At 42.8% G+C, this 20,790-nt stretch overlaps 1 protein-coding gene across 1 annotated transcript in view; it reads right to left on the minus strand.

Moving 5' to 3' along the window:
* ano1a (anoctamin 1, calcium activated chloride channel a) overlaps positions 1-20,790 on the minus strand; it is a 379,673-nt gene that overhangs the window by 193,657 nt on the left and 165,226 nt on the right. Inside the window, exons 7-9 of the mRNA XM_070899592.1 lie at positions 5,694-5,745; positions 5,186-5,241; positions 1,672-1,713 (exon numbers count right to left, since the gene is read on the minus strand). Coding sequence (XP_070755693.1) covers positions 1,672-1,713; positions 5,186-5,241; positions 5,694-5,745 — 150 coding nt within the window. The remainder of the gene's footprint in view (positions 1-1,671; positions 1,714-5,185; positions 5,242-5,693; positions 5,746-20,790) is intronic.

Below are 20,790 nucleotides of genomic sequence, written 5' to 3' on the forward strand. Positions count from 1 at the left end.
GCGAGTGCTAGAACTGTAGAAGAGACTTGTCTGCTTCAGGCAGATCTTAATATGTTGCGAGACTGGGCTCAAGACTGAAAAATGTATAACTTAGATATGTAGTGTTATACATGTGGGCAGGGTAAATGCTCAACATTCATACACTCTCCACGAAAAGGCATTAAAGATGGTGGAGATAGAAAGAGATTTTGGCATTCTAGTGCATACATCCTTCAAGGTACACGAGCAATGCCATGCAGTGATAGCTGGAGCAAATAGGGTGTTGGGGTGTATCCATAGGACAATTGAGTGCAAGACGGGGCGTTCCGTTTTGTCCTTGTACAAGACCTTCGTCAGGCCGCACTTGGAATACTGTGTCCAGTTTTGGTCTCCTGACATGGCGGGTGATATTGAGGCTCTGGAAAGGGGTGAGGAAGAGGGCCACTAAACTAATTCCAAGTCTAAAGCATCTTAGTTATCAAGATAGGCTAAAAGAGTTGGGACTCTTTACCTTAGAGCATGGTAGACTTAGGGTGGGGATATGATTGAGGTTTATAAGATAATGAAGGGAATAATTTCAATTAAATAGGTTAGGCAGGACCAGGGGGCATAAATTTAAGTTATACAAGGCTAGATCTAGGTTAGATGTCAGGAGGTGGTTCTTTTCACAGGGAATAGTAGACCTCTGGAACAAGTTGCCCTCTCATGTGGTGGATGCCGACTCACTGAATTCCTTCAAGCAAAAGCTATATTTGTTTCTGGCTGTGGCGGAGATGACCTCTTACAGAAGGTAGGTACTGCAGGGAACTTAATGACCAGTGATCTCCTGGACTAGTTTTGATCGCAAAGATGGGTCAGAGAGGAATTTCCCAGATTTGTTCCCCCTCCCCGCACCGCTCTATAAGCCTCTCCCAGGAGAGTGTACATGTTGTGATACACAAGCTATCGCAAGTGTGTGAGACAGGCTCAATGGACCAGATGGTCTTTACCTGTCCGTCATTTTTCGTATACACGCAAACTCGCCAATACTGATGTTACATTAGAATGGAGCCTATCATGTGATTGAGAAGATGTTGGCACTAAAAGATGACCATGCTGGACTGTGTAATCTGCTAGGTTAATTTTGGAATATATGCCCATATTAATACCAGAGTCAAAATAGTCGATTTATTTCTGCAGATAGAACTTCAGTATTATAGGAGACTAATATAAACTGGAATTGAGCAGATAGAATTCTCCATGTGTTGTTACATGTACATGCCTTGGTTCAATTAGATTGACTGCAATAGAATAGTCTTATTCTTTGCTTTACATATCCAAGAGAAAAAGTATTTCAACACAAGGAAATTTCCCCCACACCAACATTTACAGAGTTTCACCTCGAGCTCGTCCAGTGTTAGAACTGAAAACCAAACAATGCCTCTGCATTTCACATACCGACTCAAACAATACAGAAAATGGTAACGGCACTTTAAGGCATTTTACTGTACAACATTGAGTGAGGGCACCATTTAAAAACAGATTGAATAATGGTCAAGCTTGACAGCAAGAAAGCACCTCAAAACAATAGGGTCTCTCGTTTCAGCAATATTTAGATTATTAAACAGATTAAATGTTTTGGATGCTTGCTTGACCACTTAAAGTCCTAAATTCCAACACAAGAGCTTTATAATATTTTAAAATCCCACTTACCTTTCTGTCGTTTTGCTCTATGCAATCCCCTTCATAATGACCCTATAGAAAGTTAAAGTAGATGGCTTGATCTAGAAGAAATTGCATTCATTTTCCACCTCCCCTCTGTACATGCAACAATATATTTCAAAAAAATGCTTTTTCAAAAGCTTTTGCATTTAAGAATTTTCCAAATTTACCCAACATGCCAGTTAAATAAAAGCAGGCACCGCTCTATAAGAGACACAGCAGAAATATTCCACAATGTATTCGGCCATTAACTGTGACGAGGCCAGAGGAGAATCAAAATACACATGCAGCAAATAGGGGCAAGACAGTGAAATTATCCTTCTTAATACTTCAAATATGTTTTAAGAACATAAGAAACAGGAGCAGAGTCTGCCATACGGCCCCTCGAATGGTAGAATTCTTTAAGATGGAGGGTGACAGTTAATTCGGAAACTAGGGTCCTGAACTTAAGGAAAGGTAACTTCGACAGTATGAGGCGTGAACTGGCTAGAATCGACTGGCGAGTGATACTTAAAGGGTTGACGGTGGATAAGCAATGGCAAACATTTAAAGATCACATGAATGAACTTCAGCAATTGTACATCCCTGTCTGGAGAAAAAATAAAACTGTGAAGGTGGCTCAACCATGGCTAACAAGAGAAATTAAGGATAGTGTTAAAGCCAAGGAAGAGGCATATAAATTGGCTAGAAAAAGCAGCTAACCGGAGGACTGGGAGAAATTTAGAATTCAACAGGAGGACCAAGGGTTTAATTAAGAGGGGGAAAATAGGAGTACGAGAGAAAACTTGCAGGGAACATAAAAACTGACTGCAAAAGCTTCTATAAATATGTGAAGAGAAAAAGATTAGTGAAGGCAAACGTAGGTCCCTTGCAGTTGGATTCAGGTGAATTTGTATTGGGGAACAAAGAAATGGCAGACCAATTGAACCAATACTTCGGTTCTGTCTTCACAAAGGAAGACACAAATAACCTTCCGAATGTACTAGGGGACAGTGGGTCTAGTGAGAAGGAGGAACTGAGGGACATCCTTATTAGGCGGGAAATTGTGTTAGGGAAATTGATGGTATTGAAGGCCGATAAATCCCTGGGGCCTGATAGTCTGCATCCCAGAGTACTTAAGGAAGTGGCCCTAGAAATAGTGGATGCATTGGTGATCATTTTCCAACAATCTATCGACTCTGGATCAGTCCCTATGGACTGGAGGGTAGCTAATGTAACACCACTTTTTAAAAAAGGAGGGAGAGAGAAAACGGGTAATTATACACCGGTTAGCCTGACATCAGTAGTGGGGAAAATGTTGGAATCAATCATTAAGGATGAAATAGCAGCACATTTGGAAAGCAGTGACAGGATCGGACCAAGTCAGCATGGATTTATGAAAGGGAAATCATGCTTGACTAATCTTCTGGAATTTTTTGAGGAGGTAACTAGCAGAGTGGACAAGGGAAAACCAGTGGATGTGGTGTATTTGGGCTTTCAAAAGGCTTTTGACAAGGTCCCGCACAAGAGATTGGTGTGCAAAATCAAAGCACATGGTATTGGGGGTAATGTACTGACATGGAGAGAGAACTGGTTGGCAGACAGGAAGCAGAGTTGGGATAAATGGGTCCTTTTCAGAATGGCAGGCAGTGACTAGTGGAGTGCCACAGGGCTCAGTGTTGGGACCCCAACTCTTTACAATATACATTAACGATTTAGATGAAGGAATAGAGTGTAATATCTCCAAATTTGCGGATTACACTAAACTGGGTGGCGATGTGAGCTGTGAGGAGGACGCCAAGAGGCTGCAGGGTGACTTGGACAGGTTAGGTGAGTGGGCAAATGCATGGCAGATGCAGTATAATGTGGATAAATGTGAGGTTATCCATTTTGGGGGCAAAAACACGAAGGCAGAATATTATCTGAATGGTGGCAGGTTAGGAAAAGGGGAGGTGCAATGAGATCTGGGTGTCATGGTTCATCAGTTACTGAAAGTGGGTATGCAGGTACAGCAGGCGGTGAAGGCAGCAAATGGTTTGTTGGCCTTCATAGCTGGGGGATTGGAGTATAGGAACAGGGAGGTCTTGCTGCAGGGCCTTGGTGAGGCCTCACCTGGAATATTGTGTTCAGTTTTGGTCCCCGAACTTGAGGGAGGACATTCTTGCTATTGAGGGAGTGCAGCGAAGGTTCACCAGACTGATTCCAGGGATGGCTGGACTGTCATACGAGGAGAGACTGGATCAACTGGGCCTCTATTCACTGGAGTTTCGAAGGATGAGAGGAGATCTCATAGAAACGTACAAGATTCTGACGGGACTGGACAGGTTAGATGCAGGACGAATGTTCCCGACGTTGGGGAAGTCCAGAACCAGGGGACATAGTCTTAGGATAAGGGGTAGGCGATTTAGGACTGAGATGAAGAGAAACTTCCTCACAGAGTTGTTAATCTATGGAATTCCCTGCCATGGAGGGTTGTTGAATATATCCAATGAACTGGCATCAAGAGGGAGTTAGATATCACCCTTACGGCTAAGGGGATCAAGGGGTATGGAGAGAAAGCAGGAAAGGGGTACTGAGGGAATGATCAGCCATGATCTTATTGAATGGTGGTGCAGGTTCGAGAGGTCGAATGGCCTACTCCTGCACCTATTTTCTATGTTTCTATGATTCACAACCTCAGAGTTAAGAAATTTCATCTCATCTCAGTCCCAAATGGCCAACCCTTTATCCTGACTATGCCCCCTAGTTCTAGACTCTCCAGCCAGCCGAAACAACCTCTCAGCATCTACCCTGTCAATCCCTGCTCAGCATCTTGTAAGTTTCAATGAGATCACCTCTCATTCTTCTAAAGTCCAGAGAGTGTAGGCCTATTCTACTTTAGAATAAAAGGAAGCCTGGAAAAGTGTTTGCTAATCAGCGAGGCTTGGTCCCTTGAGGCTCCCATTTGACTTCCACCCAAGATGAACGGGTGCAACTGAATAGTAGACTGGTTACAACTCAAAGTACAAGTGTTAACATTTAAAGGACAAGACTATTTCAGGGTTGGGGGAGGGTGGGGGTGGGGGGAGGGGGGAAAAGGGAAAAGAGAAAAGGTGGGTTCAGTGGATCATCAAGCTTCATAACATACTGACAAATAAAATGGGTCCACTAAAGGACACCTTCCTTACATAACGCACAAAAACAAACTTTACTAAAAATTCCTTTCAGCTTACAAAAGGACGACCTCAAAATTATTTTGGAACAGGTAGTTGCATTGTGTGTTTCTTCCAACTATGCGCCCAACAGTTGGTCAGTGAAATAAAGGCATTACTTATCTGATTCTGTTTAACATGGTCTCATTTGATTCTAATCTAACCATCAGCTCGGATTTCACCTAGCTTTGATCTGCCATTGCTACCCAGTCAGCTTTTCACAGAGCACCATGGGGACCGGTAACACAAGTCTCACTTCATTCAACACTCTGCATCACAAGGGCTGCAACACATTTTATTGCCCATTGCATCTATTATAGCACAGTATTACTTACATCATGTAAAGGGTAGGCCGCAGTGTAAACTCCACTGGCAAGAAGACTGGTGATCCCTATGATAAAACAAATGTTGGATTAAAAACATAGGAGAATGCATGAACCAGGTTAAGATATTACCATGTAATAAAAGTTGCGGTCTCATAATTAAAGTGCTCCCATGTATGGATAGGAGCCAAGAAACCCAGGTGTGAAAGAACTATTGCGAAGGTATTTAAGCTTTGATAGTAGTCCAAGGATATGGACCACATATTAGAGTTCCAGATTGTGACAGGAAGTTCTTGCCAAATACTGCCAAAGCCCAGGATGAAGAGTGCAGGTCAGTCATTGAGCACACAGACTACATCTCAACCAGTATCGACTAGCAAGGTTTTGTGGCTTCATGATAGAAGGTCCATGGACAGACTCCGTACATACGTTCCATGTTCCAAGTGTCAATCTATATGGACATGAACTCATTATACAGTATTGCATCTTTTTTATTAACAAGGAGAGAAAGCTTCTTTACCCATGCTGTATTTGGCTTTGGTACAAGTCGTTCTCTTTAAAATTTCATAAACCTAGGAGAGAAGAGAGAAAGTATATTATTTCATGATGAAGCCACACGATTGCTTTTCCCCCTTATGCGTCCAGTGTTACAGATCACTTAATACTTTCCATTACTTCGAGATGTCTAGGCATAACAACACTTGGTGTAAGCCTACATTTTTCAAATCATCCTTTCCAAAAGTGGATTTCATGGACTCAGGCCAAAATTTTTAAAATATTGGGCCTAGAAATTCAGGTCCCATTAACGCCTCCCAACGTTTCACCTGGGCGCGGTGCTGCTAATGACTCTCGCAAAATTCCTCGGGAGTTTAACCGCGGTGGTAACTGGTAGCATCCTGCTCCGCTGCGCCGGCGACGACATCATCACTGTGCGCAGCGCCCCGCTTTTGCTCTGGAACAAAATTAGGCATCGCCCACTGAAGCTGCGCCGGGCGATGCCAGCGACAGCTTTAGGGGACGTGAATCGGGCCGCTAGTTAAAGGGGAGGTGATGGCCATGTTAAAAACATTTTGCCGCTATTCTTCTGCGCCTCAATCGCGTAATCGGTCAGCCCAGCAATCTACTCGAGTGCCGGGCCGTTGGCTCGGCACCCCCCCTCCCCGGTAGTCCATGGAGGCCTGGTTCTTACCTGCAGAGTTTGCAGCTTGGGCCCTTCCCTTTCAATGAAGGGAAGAACCCCTCCTACGCGTCAGCGCTACAATGCCCAGTGTGTAGCACTGAGTCCCACTCTAAACACGTCCGCCACAGTACCGCTCCAGAAAGAAAGCGGAAAGCGTTATTTTGCAATCCACTTACTTTCCGGGAGGGTAACCCGAATTTTTCCAGTAGGGCAGGACTTTCGGGCCTGGCACAGAGTGGCCCCGCCTCCAAATAGGATGCAACGTAATTGCTACCCATTGATCTTTATTCAAATTTTTCTCCGGTTTCTATGAGAAAGTAGTTCTCTCTTGGTTGGGCATCGGACTTCTCAATTTTAGCCATAACAACTCTGGGGCAGGCACCTAGTCCCTGGCCAGCTTCTCCTCTGCATGGCTTGGTTCAGACTGCTAAATCTGTGTTGGAGAACCTTCATCCCATCGTTCAAACCTCATACAGTAATATACACAAAGTGCTGAAGCCTACAAGGCTATGGACCAAGAGCTGGAAAGTGGGTAATAGACTGGATAGCTCTTTTTCGGCTGGCACAGGCACGATGGGCTGAATGGCCCCCTTCTGTACTGTAAATTTCTATGATTCTAGTAGTTTTTTCTTTTAAATAATGTGATAGTTATGATCAAGCATTTTTCTAGGTTTCTTTAGGCTGTTTGTAACCACAAACTGATATTCCGTCAATTATATCATACAATAGAACGGCGCATGACCATTTGAATATAATCCCTAGTTATCGGCGATGATTCACATTAAACAGTTAACATTCAGAATAGTCTTGGCTCCGGCTCGGAAAAAGGTGATATCACCAGCTTTGTTCTCCAACCCTGACAAATCTTCAATTAGGTGCTAGAATGATCCCTGTGCCATGTTTAACCTGATTACTACTGTGTAATACTGTGACTGAAAGAAATTATGTACAGATTTACTGTTATGACCAACTTAACAGACTGATTAAATGGCAATATATTCAGAACTATAAAACAGTCAGAGTAACTCTTGTATAGAATTTGCATTCCAATAGTTGCAATTGTTTAGCTCAAGGATCCAATTTGTAAATAAATATAAAATGCATAAACGGCAGGTACAGTAGCATAGTAGTTATGTTTTGGGACCAGTAATGCAGAGGCCTGGACTAATGATCTGGAGCCACAAGTTCAAATCCCACCACGGCAGCTGGGGAATTTAAATTCAGTTAATTAAATAAATCTGGAATTAAAAAAGCTATCAATAATGGTGATCATGAAACTATCGGATTGTCATAAAAACCCATCTGGTTCATGAATGTCCTTTAGGGATGGAAATCTGCCATCCTTATCTGGTCTGGCCTGTGTGTGATTTCAGACCCACAGCAATATGGTTTACTCTTAGCTGCCCTTTGTGGTTTAAGGTGGCAGCTCACCACCAGCTTTTCAAGGGAAATTAGGGATGGGTAATAAATGCTGGCCTTGCCAGCGACGTTCACATCCCAGGAGCTAATAAAAAGCAAATCCTGCTGGAAAATGATCAAAAATCTGGAAAAAGTTGAAGATCTATATATTTTTAAAGCAAATTAGCAAGATCTCCTCAACTTCCTGTGCCAGTTGTTGTGAAACACATACAATTGTTTTAAAGTTTTCCCATATTCCTTATGATTCCAATATTTGTGATTTTCAATATTAAGCAATGCGATGATCTATCCAATCTTATCAGACTAGAAAAGGATCAAGCAAACATTAGGTTCTCGAGTGATTAAATGGATTACTGCCCAGAAAAGTAAAAAATGCACAAGTCCAAAAATATCAACACAAAAAACTGTCAACTAGTGAAGGCTAGATTAAAAATAGTTTCATTAAAAAAAAATAGTACAAACCGAAATGTCAAAGCATCAAAACTGATTTGAGTAGACAACTTAAGTGTTTCACATAAAATAGCACAGAATATAGAGACGGAATGGGACAAGTATTGGAGCGGGATCGCATGGCCACTGGATACGATCAGACGGTCAACCAAATGCCAAATATGTCATCAGAAGGGAGACTGTTCAAACTCATTTGAACAAGATTTGATTAAGATTTGATTAAAATCTGACAGCAGATGTTGGGATAATGTTTTCCCTGGCTGCGGAGTCCAGAACTAGGAAGCCAGTATCGCAGGATAAAGGATTGGCCATTTAGAACTGAGGAGGAGGAGAAATTTCTTCACTCAAAGGGTTGTGAATCTTTGGAATTCTCTACCCCAGAGAAACACGGAGGCTCAGTCGTTGAGTCTATTCAGGACAGATTTTTGGATACCAACGGAGTCAAGCGATATGGGGATAGTGAGGGAAAGTGTTGAGGTGGAATATCAGCCATGATCTTATTGAATGGCAGAGCAGGCTCGAAGGGCGAATGGCCTACTTCTGTTCTGATTTCTTATTGGGCGGGGAGGAGGGGCAGAAAATAAACTTGGTGGATGAAAAACGTAGACAAAAAGGGAGAGATTTCTATGAAGAATGGTCGGTCACTGGTTTATGGAAGTCTCTAGCAATCTACACGAAGGCCTCTGACAAAGTTGCAGGAAGTTAACCATCAGATATGAAAAAGAAAACAGCCCACCAAATGATTGTAGTTCCCCATGAACCAGGCAGGGGTTGTGGGGAACAGGGGCATCCTGGTCTGTTCCCTTGTAATATGCTAAGGAAACTTGGTGTGGAGGGAGAGTATGAGAGGAAAGGAAAAAAAGAATACTAAGGACGTAAACAAAACCTGTCAAAACTCTGTGGTGCAGCCTTTTGATAGATGACCATCTAATATAGAGGAAGCAAATTCAGAGAGACTGTGCAAGACTGTTCCTCCACATGTACTGAAGAAAGCACCCAAAGTGTAAGATATATGGAGCAGGCTCGAGGAGCCAAATGGCCTACTCCTATTTCTTATGTTCTGATATTTAGCAGTCAACTGGAGGTAGCAGTTTTCAATTATGGAATGGATCAGTGCAAGATATAATATTAATAGATCCGATTTCAGGATACCAATTTTACACAGCACTGGAGTGTGGACAGCACTGAAACATTAGTAAAACAGCGACGGTGTGGCCCAACCCAACAGACTCTAGAAATTACAAGACCAGTTAGCCTTCAGTATTTTAAATCATGCTCAGTTTCAAACTGTACAGCAATTAAAATTTAGCAATTGGTGGAATATACAAGTATAGACAGGTCATCTAATCGTGTCTTAACTTGCACCAAGTACCACTCATCCACCACCACTGTGCTCGCTTCTGGTTAAGTTCAAAATTCTTATCCTTATTTTCAAATCCCTCCATGGCCTCGCCTCTCCCCAACTCTAATCTCATCCAGCTCCCCCCCACCCGCCCAGAGATGTCTGCGCTCCTCTAATTCTGGCTTCCTGAGCATCCCTGATTATAATCACTCAACCATTGGTGGCCATGCCTTCTTTTGCCGAGGCCCCAAATGGTGGAACTCCCTGCGTAAACCTCTCCGCCTCTCTTTCCTTCAAGACGCTCCTTAAAACATATTTCTTTGACCAAGCTTTTGGTCCCAGCGCTAATTTCTACTTGTGCGGCTTGGTGTCAAATTTTTAAATCGCATAATATGCCTGTGAAGTCCCTTGGGAAGTTTCACTATGTTAAAGGCGATATATAAATACAAGTTCTTCTTGTTGCGGGGCTCAAGATCATTAAAATGAGTTGATGTGACAGAGAGCGAGGGGGACAGAGAAACAGAGACAGAGAAACGGTTTCCTCTGGTGGGGGTAGTCCAGAAAAAGGAGGCTTAACCTTAAATGTAGAGCTAGGCCATTCAGGGGTGATGTCAAGAAGCACTTCATTCAAAAGGGCAGTGGAAATCTGGAACTCTTTCTCCCCCTGCAAAAAGATGGAGGTTAAATCAATTTCAAAATGGAGAGATATATATATTTTTTGCAAGGTAAGGATTTTAAGGGATGCGAAATTGAGGTGGGTAAAGAGAGTCGAGATATGGATCAACCATGATCTAACTGAATGGTGGAACAGGCTCGAGGGGCTGAATGGCCGCCTCCTGTTCCTGCGAGGAGGATACGCGTGGCGGCAAAAGTTTATGAAAAGGAAGTGGCACCTAAAGTTACTGGAACTCTCGAGATGTAACTTGCAACCTCCCACAAAAGATGCAAGAAAGGCTCATGGAAAGACACATGGGGTCAAAGAGGATGTGACAAATTAAGAGAAGCCTTTGACAATAAAGACGTTAATCATAAAAAAAACTATTTTAAACTGCTTTGGGATTATTACGGGAGGCCCCATCGGGATCGGATCTGTAACCTTTGCTATGCGGTATTACAACAATGCCCTGATGAAGATATTGTAAACATATTTAAGTTTATTGAGGATCTTAAAAATCCGTGGGAAAGCAGAGGCATATTGAGAAGAGGGATAGGGTCAAAGGAAATAACCAGCCCAGGCTGATGATTAACAAATGAGGTTCAGCTCTGACTAATGCAAGGCAATGCATATAGATGACAAATATAGTAAAATGCTCTTTAGTTAAGGGTTTGATAATCTCGCAGAAGAAGAAACAAAGAAAATATTGGGGGGAGGGGAGGGGGGAAAATTGCAGTCGGAGGCTTCCTTCATACAAACGCCTCCGACCCTCCAAAAAATCTACAAAAGTGTCTGGTGGTCCCGAAGGAATGTAGGATCCCGGTTGGAGGCCTAGATTCGCTGCGCAGCGCATGAGAAGATGTCTTTCACGTATGTACTGTACCGTACATGCTGGAGTCACGTGGGCCTGGACCACCAATCACTATGCAGTATTCTCACTGATAAAAATGGGGGCTCTGTTTATACTAGCTCCCATTACTATCAATGGGAAAACCCTCAAAACACAGCATAAATAAATAAATAAATAAAAAAAACACCTCACATATTTAAAATGAATTGAAATTAAATGTAATTAAATGTTTTAGAATTTTTTTTTTTTTTTTTAAAAAGTGTTTTAATAGGGTTAAAATAAACTTCTTAAATGGACAGGGATTTTAATATAAAAATGAGTTTAAATTTAATTTTTATATTTTTTTTTTTTTTAAAAGTGTTACGCTGGTAAAAGGAAGATATGCATCTGCTTTTACTGGGCGTAAAAGTTTGATGGACATTCGCTGGGCAAATAACCCAATCCCTCCCGTGGATATCCTTCTCCCGGGGATGCAGAGGATCTGTACAGAGAAATCTTGACAGATCAGAAAAGTCTGTTTTCGGCACATGCGCATCGCGCCCCGAAAACCTACCTATGCGAGGCCTCGGTGGGTCCGTGTGCACTTCGTATGGACCCGGTGTGGCCAGAATTTTCGGCCCAGTATAACTAATCAATGTGAAAGTGCCTCCACAAGTACAACTAAATACATGGACCTGAATATGTCCCGATATAGAGGATACCGCACACAAGAAAATTCTCAAATAAATTCATTCCATACATGAAGGAAGGAAGCCACACAAGCTGACAGTAGCAATGTCATGGGTTAAAACAGACAAATGCCTTGGCTACAACTTTCCTGGGCGCTTGTTGTAAAATATGAGAATGAACATTTTGATCATCTATTTTTACAAACTGAAAACAGTCACTGACATGCACATATTAAAAACATTTACTTGTTGGACATTAAGTTACAATTTCCTGTAAATTATGAAAAAGCTGGGAAACAACCGATTACAAAAATAACTCCTTTTCTTCACTTTTCGTCCTCAACAATCCCATATGGTAGTAATCATCATCATCAAATACCCACAAAACGCCTACTGCCTATCTTCCTTGTTCCAAATATTTTTATGGGGGCAGAAGATAGTTGACCCAAAAAACTATGACTTTCTAGTCTCCAATCGCTGCTGCTAGGAGTCTTTTGCTTTCTGAAAAGGAGGTGGTAAATGTACTGATGGAAGAACATTAGTCAAGTCTTATGGTCTTACAGGGCTGGAGTGAAACCCGTCCTCCTGTATTGGCTCAGATGTGGAATATATACAGTAGACACCTCAAAATCACTGGAGAAATACCACCAACGATATCTCCCCAAGATCCTGCAAATCCCCTGGGAGGACAGAAGCACCAACGTTAGCGTCCTCGATCAGGCCAACATCCAAGCACTGACCACACTCGACCAGCTCGTTGGGCAGGCCACATTATTCGCATGCTGACACAAGACTCCCAAAGCAAGCGCACTACTCGGAACTCCTACACTGCAAGCGAGCCTCAGGTGGGCAGAGGAAATGCTTCAAGGACACCCTCAAAGCCTTCTTAATAAAATGGAACATCCTCACCGACATCTGGGAGTCCCTGGCCTAAGACCGCCCTAAGTGGAGGAGGAGCATCGGGAGGGCGTTGAGCACCTCAAGTCTTGTTGCCGAGAACATGCCGAAAGCAAACGCAGGCAATGGAAGGAGCGAGCGGCAAGCCAGACTCCGCACCCACCCTTTCCTCCGACGACTGTCTGTCCCACCTGTGACAGAGATTGTAATTCCCGTATTGGACTGTTCAGTCACCTGAGAACTCAGAGTGGAAGCAAGTCTTCCTCGATTTTGAGGGACTGTCTATGATGATGATGGAGTCAAGTCTGCTTTGCAAGGCCACTGGTGAGCAACTGAATTAAGGGACAAAAAGGGAGAAAGAAGAACGAAGGGAATGGCTAAGGTACTTCAGGCAGGAATTGATTTTGAAGCCAATTATTCCCATTATATGGTTGACCATTTTAAAACACTCCAGACTCAAAGCATGATCTTGGATTTCAGGCACCAAATCTTAATCTGTCCACCTTCAGAGACTCATTAGTTAAGCTCATTTTATAGGCATGGATCAAAGCTCTGTGACCCAGTGTTTCATTCTGGCAATCTCAAGGTACCGTGCATCCCACAGGAGTGTCTTTAGCAGAAAGTGAATGAGGCAAACAGCCTCAGTTAATCATGCCACTGGACTGGTTTGCCTGAAATTAGCAGTTAACACATGGCCTTCAATAGTGTTATGCTTTGTGGATGGAAAATGGTGTTTCTTGATAATTACCACATACTTAATGAACAATTACTCCCTTTTAATTAATGTCCTTGTTTAGGCAATGAGGCACAACAGTATTTTGAAGTACAAGGGATTGCTTTAACAGTGTGTTTTTGTGCAGGTTAAGGAGAACAAAATAACCCTTCCAACTACAGCAGAAATAACTTTGTTGCTAGATGATTGTTTTGGAGACGTGGTGTACAGGGGTTCAAACCCAATGGAATTTTTTTTTGGAGGGGGTAGGAACGGGACTCACACCCAAATCCCGTTCACCCATCGCCATTTCAAAATCATCATTCTTTTTCTCTACCACCCCCCGCCCCCCTCACCCCCACCCCCACCCCACACACCGCGCCAGATATCTGCGCTCCTCAAACATCCCTGATTATAATCGCTCAACTATTTCTGCTGCTTGGGCCCCAAGTTTTGGAACTCTCTCCCTAAACCTCTCCGCCTCTCTACCCTCCTTAAAACCTACCTTAAAGGCGCTATATAAATACAAGTTGTTATTGCTGTTGTTGACAGGAAAGAGAAAAAGGGATTCCTACTTCTGAAAGCATATAACTTAATCACCTGATTTACCTTTAGGTTTCCTTTGGTCATTATATCAATAATCTAACCGGTTTGAGAAACTATTGCACCAAAAATATTAAATCGAGCCATACTGACAATTCTATCCTCCGTTCAATGCTATAACAACTATATGTCTGTACATGTGCAGCACATGTAACTTCCAAGCCATTATATTGAGCGATCTTTGAGGGCCAATAATGATGCATCATCATTATTATAGGCAGTCCCTCAAAATCGAGGAAGACTTGCTTCCACTCTGAGTTCTCAGGTGACTGTACAGTGCAATATGGGAATTAGAGTCTCTAACAGCTGAGGCAGACAGTGGTTCAAGGAAAGGGTGGGTGGGGAGCTTGGTTTGACGCACGCTCCTTCCGCTGCCTGCGCTTGGTTCCTGCATGCTCTCGGCGACAAGACTCGAGGTGCTCTTCCTCCACTTTGGGCGGTCTTGGGAATGATGCTGTTAGCCAGGCAGTTTATTACACGAGGGGTACTTGGTTACATAACATAATTGTCCAGATTTTCTTGTCAAAGTAACAGTGAGGCTAATGGCACTGTTATTTATGTGCATATTGGTACAGAGACTTCAGGTGAGGGGCAGATGTGTGGTTAAACTCAAATATTGCTGTCAGAGTTGAGCAGCTCCACCATTAGCTTCGCAAACCTGGCATCTCACTGTCTGCCTCACTACTGAATGGCGAGAAGCTTCTGTATTGTGTGCTAGATACAAACTAAACTCTTCACAAAGTTAAGTCTTGTTCATTAAAAGGGTACACAGACTGAAATGATGTGATGTGTTAATTACGACCAAACAACCTCTGTGGCACTATTACAAGTGTGAAGTTTCATTCCTTCGGGGTTAATTGAGATTTTAAAAATGTAAAATTTTAAACAAAAAAAACCTTTTCCTTTGCCTCTTTTCCCCCTCTCGCTTTAATTCAATCTTTTTTCCCCCTCTCTTTCTCTTCATGAACTTGATTTGACATTGAATTCACCCGCTTTAATTTGTACTTCCTGCTCAGTCCTTGCGCTGTTAATTGCAAAATCTTTCAATTGGATTGGTTAAGAAGATAACCCTATTGCTTGCTCAAGTCCCAGTTGCTCAGTTTCCCCACACTGACATTATTAGCACGCACTTTTCAGCAAATCGCCACATAAATAAATTTCAAAACCGAATACGTGCATGGGCAAGTCTAACTAACGGCAGACACCGTTTGGGCATGGGGCACATCAGACTGTATCATCTTCATTTAGCTGTATATAAAACACATGCATTTTTCTGGTGACATTTTGATGTTATATCAAATCAATTGTTTTCTTAATACTTCCCATCATCAGTGTGATGAAAGCAATGAGACAGGGTAGATGCAGGGAAGATGTTTCCTCTGGCTGGGGAGTCTAGAACTAGGGGTCACAGTCTCAGAATAAGGGATCGGCCATTTAGGACCGAGATGAGGAGACAGTTCTTCACTCAGAGGGTGGTGAGACTTTGGAATTCTCTACTCCAGAGGGCTGTGGAGGTTCAGTCTTTGAGGATATTCAAGATAGAGGTCATTAAATTAGGATGTTAAAAGAAATCAAGGGATATGTGGATAGTGCAGGAAAGTGGAGTTGAAACAGAAGATCAGCCATGATCTTATTGAATGGCAGAGCAGGCTCAAGGGGCAGAATGGTCTAATCCTGCTCCTACTTTTATGTTCTTATATTATGTATTCATGGAGACTCTCCTGACAGGAGTGTGAAGTAGATACAATGCAGAGTTTCTATGCAACTCTAGGAAACAAGCGTTACTTCCTCTTCTCATCTAATCACAAAACTCTACCCAGCTATTAATGCTTACATCATCAAGGCAGCATTTTTGCTTCCCAAACCTTGACAAAGAGTACACAATTATGAAATAGAAACATAGAAACATAGAAAATAGGTGCAGGAGTAGGCCATTCGGCCCTTCTAGCCTGCACCGCCATTCAATGAGTTCATGGCTGAACATGCACCTCAGTACCCCATTCCTGCTTTCTCACCATACCCCTTGATTCCCCGAGTAGTAAGGACTTCATCTAACTCCTTTTTGAATATATTTAGTGAATTGGCCTCAACAACTTTCTGTGGTAGAGAATTCCACAGGTTCACCACACTCTGGGTGAAGAAATTCCTCCTCATCTCGGTCCTAAATGGCTTACCCCTTATCCTTAGACTGTGTCCCCTGGTTCTGGACTTCCCCAACATTGGGAACATTCTTCCTGCATCTAACCTGTCTAAACCCATCAGAATTTTAAACGTTTCTATGAGGTCCCCTCTCATTCTTCTGAACTCCAGTGAATACAAGCCCAGTTGATCCAGTCTTTCTTGATAGGTCAGTCCCGCCATCCCGGGAATCAGTCTGGTGAACCTTCGCTGCACTCCCTCAATAGCAAGAATGTCCTTCCTCAGGTTAGGAGACCAAAACTGGACACAATACTCCAGTTGTGGCCTCACCAAGGTCCTGTACAACTGTAGCAACACCTCCCTGGCCCTGTACTCAAATCCCCTCGCTATGAAGGCCAACATGCCATTTGCTTTCTTAACCGCCTGCTGTAGCTGCATGCCAACCTTCAATGACTGATGTACCATGACACTAAGATCTCTTTGCACCTCCCCTTTTCCTAATCTGTCACCATTCAGATAATAGTCTGTCTCTCTGTTTTTACCACCAAAGTGGATAATCTCACATTTATCCACATTATACTTCATCTGCCATGCATTTGCCCATTCACCTAACCTATCCAAGTCGCTCTGCAGCCTCATAGCATCCTCCTCGCAGCTCACACTGCCACCCAACTTAGTGTCATCCGCAAATTTGGAGATACTACATTTAATCCCCTCATCTAAATCATTAATGTACAGTGTAAACAGCTGGGGCCCCAGCACAGAACCTTGCGGCATCCCACTAGTCACTGCCTGCCATTCTGAAAAATCCCCATTTACTCCTACTCTTTGCTTCCTGTCTGACAACCAGTTCTCAATCCATGTCAGCACACTACCCCCAATCCCATGTGCTTTAACTTTGCACATTAATCTCTTGTGTGGGACCTTGTCGAAAGCCTTCTGAAAGTCCAAATATACCACATCAACTGGTTCTCCCTTGTCCACTCTACTGGAAACATCCTCAAAAAATTCCAGAAGATTTGTCAAGCATGATTTCCCCTTCACAAATCCATGCTGACTTGGACCTATCATATCACCTCTTTCCAAATGCACTGCTATGACATCCTTCATAATTGATTCCATCATTTTACCCACTACCGACGTCAGGCTGACCGGTCTATAATTCCGTGTTATCTCTCGCCCTCCTTTTTTAAAAATGCAATACTAAGTGCAATGCATGCAAACACACAAGAACATGCACTCACTCACACACACACACAACGGCCCTGAATTTGTGGTCAGAGGATTCCCACAGGGAAATGTCTCAGATTCTCAAATAAAATGCCCGCATACCGAGTGGTCGGGGAGACTTGTGGTCCTGGGCCTCTCCGGGTACCCACCCACGTATCTTGGGCGCATGCTGTTCTCGCGCGCCCCTGGGATCATGTGGGCCAGCCCAACGTATGAAACAAGGGGGATCCCCATTCATGTTTGTGGGGATTTTGTACATGCAGAATCCCCATAAGCATGAATAGGAATACCACAAAAATATATCTACACATCAAATAACTAAAAAACATTTTTGAAAAATAAATGTAAATGTTTTAATGGGGTTATCAATAACCTTAACTTATTTTACAGGTTTTTCTTACACTGGTAAAAGCAGTCCTTATGCCTTCTTTTACTAGGTGTAAGAATTTTACATACATTCGCTGGGCAGAAGTTGGGCGAATAGCCTGCGGATGCCCTTTTCCCAGGGATGCGGATAATCGGTCAAAAGAATTCTTAACAGATCGCAAGTTCCGGGTTTTCGCGCATGCACGGTGAGTGCTTAATGTGAGGCACAAGTGTGGTGACTCACGCAATTGGCTTTTGAGTTTGTTTTTTTTTTAAAAAGTCCAACTTTGAGCTGTCCGTGCTTTTGACCCGATTAGTATGTACAATAGATTCACGTAGCATATTAATCGATATTTTACAGAGGGGGTTTGGATCTGGCAGGAGCTGCTAATTATTGGTGCACTGGAAAACACTTCTAATGTCCTGCAGGGAAGGAAATATGCTGTTCTTCTGGCCTATATCTGACTCCATAGCACAAACCCATGAGCTACAGCACGACCACCTCAGATGTGGTTGACTCTTAACTGCCCTCTTAAATGGCCTAAGCAAACCTATCAGTTGTATAAGGTGGCTGACCATCACCTTCTCTAGGGCAATTCGGGATGGGTAATAAATGCTGGCCTTGCCAGCGATGTCCACATTCTGGAAATTAATTTTTAAAAATGGTGAGCAACTTGTGTTGTTGCATTCCAAAAACTGCCACTAGACAGGATTCAATTGCCATCCTAGAGTCTGTAGGTTTCGCACACAAGCCTTCCAAGTATTTCATTCCTGAAACTAGATATGGCTTAAACTATTGATGGCCAGTTCATTTCAATTGCAATGATAGAGGGCATGGGAACATTGGTGAAAAAGTTCAACTGGAGCCAATTAAAAAAAAATAATTCATGGTACGTAGGTGTCGCTGGCAAGCCCAGCATTTATTGCCTATCAAGTGGTGGTGAACCTCTTTCTTGAACCGCAGCAGTGTGGTGAAAGTACTCCCACAGTGGTGTTAGGAAGGGAGTTCCAGGATTTTGAACCAGTGACAATAAAGGAATGATGATTTATTTCCTAGTCAGGATGGTGTGTGACTTGGAGGAGGTGGTGTTCCCATGCGCCTGCTGCCCTTGTCCTTCTAGGTGGTAGAGGGTGTGGGTTTGGGAGCTTTTGGAAACCTTTCGTTTAAGGAGCCTCCAGATCTTAAGGTTTCAACCAAAAACATTGGCATAACATGGAACCCATAAATCTTGAGTGCTTTTGTCTGATTATTCATTTCATATTTCTTCACATAGCACTATGCTAAATCTTCAGCAATGATATTTCAAGGTAATGCCGATTTGGGCCAAATTGCTTTCTTGTTGGCCGGATGATGTTTTTGGGCTCGGAGATCATGCTGACCATTATGTACTGGACAGACAGATTCATCTGCTTTTTTCTGACTGGAGACATGTTGCTCTTCATTGCAGTTGACTTGCAGCTACAGCAGTTTGCTTTGCCAGACCATCAGCTGCTACCTGGAGTAAGTCTTTTGGCAGCTTTCCTCATCATGTTCACTTGCATTTTTTTGGAATAGTGTCAAGAGATCACTGCAACAGTCAGCATAAACAAGTCCTAAGGCTTCAACATTCCTGACCTGCCATTTAAAACTACATTTGGGGGGTGGTGGGGTGGGGGGGCAGGTAGGAGCAAGAAGAACGACTGTATGAATGTAAATAAAATGTTTAACTTTGAGGATTCCAAGTGCACAAACCTATGAATAGCCTTTATTGGCTGCCATCAGCATGTGGGGTCATTAGTGAGGGCACTACTGACATAAAGGGGGCCATTACAGTCTCTAAATGTTTAGGTTGGCTCAGTGCTAGCAGTCAAGCCTTTGTCAGAAGGTAGAGGGTTCAAGCCCTACTTCAGGGATTTCAGCATATCGCTTTGGTCGACAGTTAATCACAGTTCTCAGGGAATGTTGCAATATTGGAAGAACCGTCTTTTGGATGAAATGTTAGAGAGCAAGATCCAGTCCTCTCAGGTGGCTGTAAATGATCCGCTGGCACTATTTAAAGAGTGCTCCAGTGTCCTGGCCAATAATTCTCCTTGAATTAACGACACAAACAGATCAACTGGTCATTTATTGCATTGCTGTTTGTAGGACCTTGCTGTGTGGAAATTGGCTGCCTCATTCCCAACATAACAACGGATTCATCGGCCGTGAAGCGCTTTGGGACAGTTGGGCAACATGAAAGGTGCTACATAAATGCAAGTTCATTCTTTACTTTGGACAGAATATATGAATTGCTAGAATATGTAAATCATGATTATACACAAAACAAATGCTGAACAATTTTTTGTCGTTGCAAATATTGAACTGAATATTGCAGTTCATTCCTAGAAATAATCATACCACACATTCGTTCATTATTTAATGGAATTAAAAATACTCTTCCATGTTGGGTTATATTTTGCAAAAACCTAGATGTGCGGAGGTACTTTACGAAGGAATAGCCAAAGGTATTTACAAAAAGTACGAAACGCTCAGCTCAACTATAGCAAACACTCATACGCTATTACTCTGTTATACACGCACGAACAGGTACACAAAATGCACACACAATTTAGATGAAGCTTCGGGCCACTGACATCTTGACTCCAGTGAGAAACAAGAGCACTGCATCTATATTCATTTAAAATAAATTAAATAAAATCTATGATGTGGTACTGCTGTAGTTCATGGGTTTGTGCTGTGGAGAGCAGAGGAATTTAAAGGGAAAAAAGTGGAATTCTACCTCATCCAAATCTCTGTTGTTTGAACTGCCAAAACCCATCACTGACTTGCATCGATTCCCTATCCCCAAGTGCCTAAAATTTTTAATTGCATTATTTTTCTCACCCCTCCATGGTTTCAACCCTCCCAATTTCTAACCTCATCCAGCCCTACACCACAAGTATAACAACTTGTATTTATATAGTGCCTTTAACATAGTAAAACGACCCAAGGAGTGTTATCAAACAAAATGTGACACCGAGCCACGTAAGGAGATATTAGGGCAGAAAGAGATGGGTTTGAGGAGCGTCTTAAAAAAGAGGAAATAGAGGCAGAGAGATTTAGGGAGGGAATTTCAGAGCTTAGGGC

The sequence above is a fragment of the Pristiophorus japonicus genome, chromosome 14 (assembly GCF_044704955.1).
Source record: "Pristiophorus japonicus isolate sPriJap1 chromosome 14, sPriJap1.hap1, whole genome shotgun sequence".
In the NCBI taxonomy this organism is placed as follows: domain Eukaryota; kingdom Metazoa; phylum Chordata; class Chondrichthyes; family Pristiophoridae; genus Pristiophorus; species Pristiophorus japonicus.